Source organism: Mytilus californianus, unplaced genomic scaffold, assembly GCF_021869535.1.
Source record: "Mytilus californianus isolate M0D057914Y unplaced genomic scaffold, xbMytCali1.0.p SCAF_3, whole genome shotgun sequence".
Lineage (NCBI taxonomy): Eukaryota > Metazoa > Mollusca > Bivalvia > Mytilida > Mytilidae > Mytilus > Mytilus californianus.
In genome coordinates, this window is record NW_026262679.1 from 9,783,205 (window position 1) to 9,792,873 (window position 9,669).

The following is a 9,669-nucleotide window of genomic DNA, read 5'->3' on the forward strand; positions in this document are numbered from 1 at the left end:
ACTGATCTTCGGTAGTCAGTCAGTCTGGATTCACATTTTTGCAAGAAATACCAATTGGAAAGAAAGAATGATAGACTGAAAAAGAAAGGAGTTAAATTTTAAATTTTGAAGTGGTTAATTCGTTGTTTAATGAGATATATTTATCATAGAAATGAGAAAAATAGTTATGATGGTGAAGAAGGACACAAGAATAATTGACTTATGATTATCTCTGTTAATTCATATTTTTAATATTTTAAACCGTGTTTAACTTATCTTTAATATTCCAATTTAAAATACATACTAGTAGTATCTAGACAATCTTAACGGCAGCGCAAACCAAATTTTATATTTAAAGTCCTATATATATGATAAACTACCAATACTTCTCATTGTATTGTTCCGTTGAATAAGGAAACGGACATCGCTTTTCATTGGTTACAAAGCTATACTGTGAAAATGAAGTATTCAGCATGCAGTTTTTAAAGTATTCAACACGGAATTTAAATATATGAGTTAGAACTAGCTGTACATTTTGATAACATGGCGTCTTCAATATCTGATTCCAGTACAAAAAGAGCTCAAGTTCGCCTTATCGTGAAATGTTATTTCTGCAGAAATTTTGTGTCTGCAAAGTGGAAGTGCTTGAATTGTAAAATAATTATGTGTGAAAAGTGTAAGGTGGCTCAACATTCTAAGAATTTTAATGCTCTGAAACACAATATAGTCGATATAAAAGAAGACGAAGATATAAACGGTATTCCATGCGACAAACATGGCGATAAACTGTGTTATAGTTATTGCAGAGATTGCGAGGAGATTATCTGCAAAGAATGTTTAGTTAACTTCCATCTAGAACATTCAAAAGCAGAAATACATACCATTTATAAGGAAAAACTTCAATATTTTCGGAAACAGTTTTCCCCTGAAGTTCATCCAAAGGCTTTAAGTTTTATATTTGGACATTTTAACAGATTGGATGCCTCTCAAAAAGCAATGAACATAACTTTGAAATTAAGAAACATAATAGGAACCAATCTATCTTTCATCAGTCCCATTGTAAGAACAACAAACTCTCTATGGATCAGCTGTTGGAAAGACCAGGCCTTGAACGAATTGGGAATTGGGTCAGAAATAACAAATCTCCGAACTTACAGTGATAAAAAAGTCTACGATATGACATTGTCGAATGACGGAGAACTACTTACGTTTGTTGCAGACAGTTATTTATATCGTCTTATTGATCATTTAAACATTGTTCATAATTTTAGTCCTCTCTTCGCCAAAGCAGTTCATGCCACAAATACCAACATTATTGTTAGTACTCAGGACAAAGAAGGTGCTTTTCCAATTACGGAACATAGCAGACGCCAAATTGTTATTCTTGAACTAGATGGAAAGACAGTTTTCAACATCATAGAACACAATGCACAAAACAAACCACTATTTTCCCTTCCGAACAGAATAACAACTAACCTGAAAGGTGATATTTTGATTATAGATACTTTATCAATGAGTGACCTTGGAAGGGTCATGTGTCTTGATAAAGGAAATGTCAAATGGAGTTATCGCGGATATCCTAACGTGAACGATGCACGTGGCGATAATAGCTTCAGTCCGTTCGATTTAGGTGTTACTCCAGCTGGAAATATAGTTGTGGCTGATACAATTAATAGCGCTTTGCATTTTTTATCGGAAGCTGGCATAATACTGAAATGTTTCTCAACATTGTCCGTGGATATTAAACTGCCATGTAGTTTGGATATCGATAGGGATGAAATGCTTTGGATAGGTTCTAATGGATACGAGGGTCAGCCGGGAAATGCCAAGATTCAGGTTCTGAAATATAGTGGCTGTTAGAATGGTATGCACAAACAGTTATGTTTCCATAATGCTTCCATTGATTTACTTAAAATATGGTTGCCATTTTGTGAGAGAGCATTAGTGATACCTTAGCTTGTTCTTGCAATACAAAAAATGTTCTGCTTGCAAGACGTTTGTGTGTATCTTAATTCATTTTAACATGTATGAAATAAGACCCTTGTAAAGTTATCTTAAATGTGTGCTATTAACTACAGTATGTATAGTTCTTACAAGTTCCATGTCCGTGTTACGAGCAAATTTTATGCTCGAAAACCAACGTTTTTATTCGACTGTCATACAAGTGAGATGTTTAGCTAGCTATAAAACCAGGTTTAATCCACCATTTTCTACTTAAGGAAATGCCTGTACCAAGTCAGGAATATTACAGTTGTTTTCCATTCGTTTGATGTGTTTGAGCTTTTGATTTTGCCATTTGATAAGGGACTTTCCATTTTTAATTTCCCTTCGAGTTCAGTATTTTTGTTATTTTACTTTTTATACGATTTAATAGATTTTCCCAGTATCGTGAAGATATTATTATGATTAACGGTGTCAATATAAAGCATAATTAACTTAAACATCCTTCCGATAAAAAAGGGAAGTATCACAACAAATATATATCATATAAGATATAAAGTTAAGTTTGTCATTATGTGCTAAAAGAGCAAACCTTGCATCATATCAATTTGGGTACAAGACAACTTCGCTCAAAGACAACTCGGACTGTCTGCAAAGAAGACAGCTCGTGTCGTCTATGAAGACAACTCGGACCGTCTTTCGAGACAACTTCGAACGTCTATATAGATGTTCCGGACCATATGAGTATTTGGAGAATTTTTTCAGGATTGATCATTCATTTTCATTTGTTGCTATGCACGCTCATTACTTTCTCACTTTTGTACACATTTGTACTCCTCAACTATTCTCCATTGTATATTGCAGAATATTCATTTTCATTATGTCTTGTGCAAAGTCATTTATTCCCCTCCCCCCGAAAAATCAATTGCTCCTCCCCTAGGCCTTATTTAAATACAGCTTTTAGTGATGTTTTCAATAATAATAAGTCCACTAGATGTAAAGTTTATACCTAAACACTTACAATTATGAACACATTCTTTAGTATCTTTTTCTTAAGGGAAATATTATTTTTTAAGTTAACCAGGTTTGTTAAAAATAACAACTTTGGTTTTTGATAGATTGACCTCTCAACACCTGTCCATTTAGTACAAAATTGGGATAAACCATCAAGTCGTTTTTGAAGACATGACTTGGAACTAGAAGAAATAACAATCTCGTTTGAATACATGAGGCAGTCAATTCTGTTGCCATTAATTAAATCAAATATCAAAAGCATCCGGAACTTCCTCAAATGCATCCGGTAAATCATTTATAAAGATCTTTAAAAGGTTGGGACTCAAAACACCAATTTGAGAATGAAAATTTGGAGTAAGCTCAAAAAGCTGCAATGTTTGCAGGAAGTTTGCAGAGCATTATTTCCAGTTTTCCTGCATACTTTTGTTTGCAGCAAACCTGTAGCAGGTCTGGTGCATATCTGCAGCAAACATTTCAGTTCTGTAAGGGGAATAACTTTGTCAAATGCTTTTTAAAAAATCGACTAAGCAAGCAAAACGATTCCGACCTTTCATACTTTTGTACTTATCAATTATGGTATTAATACAAAAATATGATCAGATGTCCTACTTTTACTGAAGATCTTCTTCTATCAATGTTGTCATTAAATCTGTTCTGGTATTTGAAACAAACATTAATAGAGTATAATACATTCAGAAAAATAATCTATTTGTAAGGGTATCTGAGTTGTGTTATATCTTTCATTTATTGTTTGGTAAAATGATAAAGATATGTATGATGAACGGTCAATTATACCATATATAAAAGGCCCTAGTAATTGGATGATTTGACTCCCGTAGCTTGTACATTCTGAAATGCATTTTTACTTTTGATGTGACGATAAAGAAGTTTCAAATATCTTTGTATATATATAATTAATTGAAATATAAATATGCGATTTAATATATTAGACTCCTGTCTTGCACTAAATATATGTTGTAGATAATGCCGCTATATATCTTTAATTGTAATCACTTAAAAATTATAATGAGCTATACATTTCTATTGATAATGATTTATGCATTTCTATTCATTCTTTTCAAGTGACAAAATTGCTTGAATAAAGTTATCTTAACATTATTTTATTGTAAAATTCATTTAATTGAAATTACAATGCCACTTTTATAATGTATTCATAGCTATTGATGAATTATAATTTTATTTAATGGGTACTCGAATATTAGATTTGTTCTTGGACATACGAGTTACTTGGATTACTTTTCAGTCTCATTTGACTTCAAAAATAAATGCAATACATCATTTTGTCAGTCGTTTTTTGTGCGTTCAGTAACAACTTGTCATGTATAGATTCGAGTAATTTCAGGAGGTATGGGTATTATTTGAGTCGCCTTATCAAAGAACTTAGAATTCACGGGATATCTTGAAATCCCACTTATACACTAACATCATTCATGTAAGAGTCGATTTAAGAAAAAAATCGCAAATTCGACCTTCGCTCCTAAAAGGACGATGAAGATTTCTCTTTTTTATACAGAATATCAAAACTTCACAAATATCCTTATGAAAACGATATATATACGTCTCGATTATAGTTATTCTGCAAAACATCTTGCTAAAATTCTTACCAATTTTCTTTCTACACTAAAAAAAACTTACGAACTCGGGTGATTCAGAAAAGTAAAATCTCTTCTGAAATAAAGTAGGAAGATACCAAGGGGACATTCAAACGAGAAACTATCAACGCCATGGCAACAAAATAAAACGTCGAAAAGACAAACAAGTCCGAAACCCGACGTGATGCCAGGTGCTCTATAAGAGACAGCAGCTTGATAAAATATGGCCTTTTAAAATATTTTGATAACTTCTACGCAACCAGCAGTGTCATTCAAATGTGGATTCTTACAGATCTACTCTAAAATCTTCAACTGCAACATTACAATTTTGTATTTTTGCATTTTTTTTTTACATAACTAAAGTTTGATTGGAATTAACAATTATTTATTTAACAAGACTTTAAAATGTCTCGTCTACTGCAATGTTAGATGCTAAAGTCAATGAACCCATAAACTGATTCAACACACTGGTAAAGTGCACTTTTTTTTTTGTATGAAGTTATCAATTCAAACACAATAATTTTCAAACTAATGTGTATAATCTCTTGGCTGCATGCTTAATCGAAAAATTTACATGACTACTGTTAATGATGGCCTGGTGGTTGCTTAACGTTCAGCGACAAATTCTACATGCATATTAAGGGATATAACATGTTAAAGTAAAACAAGTAAGAAAATATCGAATTTTAAACGTGGTTGCTCCCTAGGTTACAGTCCGCAGGAAAGCATGTTATCCTACTCGAAAATATTGTTCCGACCAGTCTGTTCTTGTCCAGAAATGCCGAGTGTTCGGCGGAGAGGCATGCAGCAAATACCAATAGGAATCGAACCAAGGACCTCCCGCAATCGAGAATACTATCTACAGCCCCCTCCCCCCCCCCCCCCCCCCCCTTTGTCGGTTCACCAGAGGGATCATGTATATACATATTTCATAAATATTTTTTTTGAGCTAATGAGGATCATGCTACATCCTAACAACTAACCCGATCACTGAAGAGGGAACTTGAGGTCAAGGCCATTCGGCATGACTTTTTGTGTCAAACGGAAATAAACCCTTGGCTAACAGTCCAATGGAATAGAAATCAACGCTAAATTCAAATATTACACGGATATGTACTTCTCGAAATCAATAGACGCATACTAAATATTGTACGAATTTACCTACAATGAAAGGTTACTAATTGACAAATATCATCCTGGTGATTAAGTGCGTGATATAGAGGTCAAGGTGATAATACATACGTTTCCGCCGCTCATTTCTTGTCTGTTATGATAGGTAAAAATGCATTTACACTAAGTTATAGTTATTCATGTTATTGAACAAACAAATAGGTTTATGTCATTTAATCTACACGGCTCGGGTGACCTTACTTGACCCGAACAACGTAGAAGTTCGGTTTAAAGGGTCATCCCGACCGTGCAGATTAAATGATATATACCGATTTGATTGGCCAATAACTGTTTGGAAATATGCGACGATTTATTCAATCCACGGCATCTGTGAAAGTTCTGTTGTATTGGTAAAGAGCCGTGCAGATTAAATGACATATATACCGATTTGCTTGTTTAATAACTATAACTTAATACACTTTTAAGTTTCCAGCGCATTCAATCTAAGTAAAATATAGTTCTCTGATTTCGTTATACTCATATGTACGAGCACACGAGTTAATATAGGTCTGAAATTTAATCAGATTGCAGCGCAATATAAAACATTCATACAAGCGGATGTTCCATGATCAAATAATCACACAATATAGCCGGGAATTTAACAAAAAATCAAATTAATTCAATGTTATTCCTGATCAGTTATTTATCGGATATTGTATCAAAGTATGGTCAAAAGTCAACCAAATAGACAGAAGTTAACGTGCATAATACATTGAGTGGGTTTGGAGTTGAAAATGAATACAAATAACAAAATGCAGGGCAATGCAAGTTATAGTTGTGCACCGTGTAACGAATAAAAATGAATTGTTGAACGGTCGCGAAATGAATAAGCCGTACTAGCAAAACTTAAAAATTAATATTTCATTCTGGAAAAAAATCCACCCCGGGCCCCCTCTTTTTTCCAGAAAATCTCATGGTCGCCCCTCCCCCTTTCCCTTTTCCAGATAATTACATGGTCGCCCCCTTAGGGTTAATATATGTGTGTTTATTCAAATAATATCATACGGGTCGGGCGGAAAATTTCTAGTTTGAAACAGACTGGATATTCACATGTATTTAAATTTTCTTGTGACCAAGAGGCTCACAATCGCTCACCAGGCACAAATAAGGCAATCTCATATTTATTTTTGCCTATTTACGAACACAATTGGGTGATACTATCATTAATCAGCTATTCAATGTCATTTCTTAAGGTAATTCTTCATATTAACTTACTATCTACGCTATTTTTTGAAGAATCCTTTTTTAATTCAATTATTATTATTTATGGACATGAGTATCTTATATTCAAATTTTGGCGTTCTCTTTTTGCGCCAAAAAATCATTTGAGCTACAACTCATTTGCGCCAATTTATTTGCTAAATTAAATGTATCTCATGTATTCTGACTTGGAACCTTTAAAGTAAAATCATTTAGTCCTATCATAAAAGATTAATTATAAATGCAAAGAAATTTCAAGTTAGTTTCACAACGATTACATTTGTATACCTGCTTTCTTTCATTTAATTCGATCTTCTGAATGAAAATGCTCATCTTTGAGTAACAATTAACCATGTTTGTTTTCATTCATTTTTTGTACAAATTATTTTTTGAACCATTTTCAGTAAAAAAAAGTCCAATTTGGCTATTGCATTGAAGATGAATTAATACTAACCGGGAAGATATGTTCATCTGTATTCGGATATCAGTTTTTTGTTTCATCTAAGTACCTTCAGGATTTTTTTATATTTCATTATTTAAGATATTTTCAATATTTCAACTATTACGATATATTTTACTATATAAATCAAGAGAACCAGATCTGGAGAACCTGAACAATAATAAGTAATACTTACCACAATTGCTGATACCAAAGGCTATTTACTATTGGAAATGTCAAAATCATGCTGGTAAAATAGTTTAATGTTGCAGGTTATTTTCTTGTTTTGGCGCGTAATATTCTTACTCCTATTGCTTGACGTAACAAAATTTGTATAGAATTAAATTTAACTATAGCTCAGCTAAAATAAAAGTTAATATGCAGAAGCATGACAAAATATTAATGATAAAATGTGTATTTATTTCTGTAAAAGATTAGAATTTTACTTTACCAGTATACTTCACCTAGAATTACATTTGAGCGCAAGAACATCTCTGTTTGTGAATCGGTTGAATCCACTGAGGGGTCGAAGTTCAACATATAAACGAAATGTTTTGTGTATCAACGGAAAATTAAGTGTTTGCTTTGCATCGAGGCTTGCGTTGCTTTACATCGAGGCCACAGCAGTTCAACCAATCGGGGAATGTTAAGTTGAGACATACCTCTATTTTTACTGCAGGTGTTGGCATATTTAAAACGAAATTATAGAAAGATGAAATGTTGTTAGTAGATACAAAACAGAAAATGATAAACACTTTTAGCAAAAGATGAATTGGATCGGGGTTCTGTGTATTCATATTATTTGTACACTTCTCCTTACTGTTGGCATGGATATAATGGCTATTATATCTATGATGTTGGGAAGCGTGTTCTTTACATCGAGGCTTGCGTTGCTTTACATCGAGGTCACAGTAGTTCAACCAATCGGGGAATGCTTATTTGGGGCATGTGACCTATTTTAACTGCAGGTTTTAGAATATTTTAATCGAAATTATAGAAAAATGGAATGTTGTTAGTGCATACAAAACAGAAAATGATGAATACTTTTAGCAAAAGATAAATTGGATCGGAGTTCTGTGTTTTCACATTATTTGTACAACTCTCCTTACTGATGCCATATTTTGGAATTTCTGTGACCTAAATGGTTCGCGAAAATTAATATTTTTATATATAGTATAGTAATCAAAACAATAGTTAGATGTCATTGTAAAAGATTTGTTTGCCTCAACTTTTATATATTATTGATATATTTTAAAAACTGCATCTAGTGACAAAAGGACAAAATGAGGACTTGTTCATGTTATTAACTAATTAAGAAGTTTCTATGACTTTAGAAAAAGTTTTTCTTACTCTCGTTGACTACAATTTCGATTATATTTTTAGTTATATAGCTTTAATAACAATCAAATCTTGAATTATATAGATGAAGATACACTGCTATTGGCTTAATTTCAGGTGTAATTTTGAATAACATGAAGTTATATGTAGTTTAAAAGTTAAACTACTGTGAAAGTCATATAAAATGAGTTTCTTGTAATCGTAATGATAAAGAAATTATTGAACCAATGCATGCATATATGCATATATACAAAACTATAAGTCATCTGTGTACGTTTTTTTTAACAATTTTAACGAATAATCGACCCTCAAATATTTCATTCGGTGATTTTTGTTCGAAAACTCTGGCTGCCAATTAAGCTTCGGCTTTTTAGTGCCAAAATTTACCGATCATGACCTTAACAATCAACACAGAATCATGGAGCACGTGAAAAATGAGTGTTTTGATAGAACGATGTTTAATTGTTGTTTTTTTATATATATTTTCAATGCGTTTTCATTTGAAGAATTTAACGTTCAACAGTTGTTAAATGGTTTGGTGTTTTATGTTTTTTTCTTTCAGAATCACATAACACTATCTAAATTCAATTTGTGTTAATCTTTTCTTTCATCACTAATTTTCCTCGCACTTGCGCTGTGTTGCTGTCGAAGTTCTAACGAGAGGTCTCGTGGTTAAAAGTCACTGCATTCGAAGAAGTTGTCGGCGAATTAGAGAACTGGGAGACAATAAATCGATAGCTGTACATTTATGAAGATTTGGATACGATAAAGGATTTCCTTTCAAAAGAAAGTCCATCTACACGTGTTTTATAGTAAAGCTTTGCCGTTCAAATATATAAAACATATTCAACTCTTTTTTTATTATTTGAAGTATCATTTGACTTTAATAGTGATCTCAATTTCCACTTGCCTTGTGTCGATCAATGGAGGGGACGAGACGACTCAGAACTGATTTCGGTTTCTCCTTTCATTTCC

General features: G+C 32.7%; 1 protein-coding gene across 1 annotated transcript; it reads left to right on the forward strand.

Annotated features, from left to right (window-relative positions):
* The first annotated feature begins 398 nt into the window (after positions 1-398).
* Positions 399-3,966, forward strand: LOC127733935 (uncharacterized). The gene has a single exon (XM_052243417.1). The coding sequence runs from the start codon at positions 523-525 to the stop codon at positions 1,837-1,839; it is 1,317 nt and encodes a 438-aa protein (XP_052099377.1). The 5' UTR covers positions 399-522; the 3' UTR covers positions 1,840-3,966.
* Positions 3,967-9,669: the final 5,703 nt, after the last annotated feature.

What these genes read in the sequence shown, in the direction of transcription:
- LOC127733935 (XM_052243417.1), top strand. Translation starts at nt 523, where the DNA reads ATGGCGTCTTCAATATCTGATTCCAGTACAAAAAGAGCTCAAGTTCGC.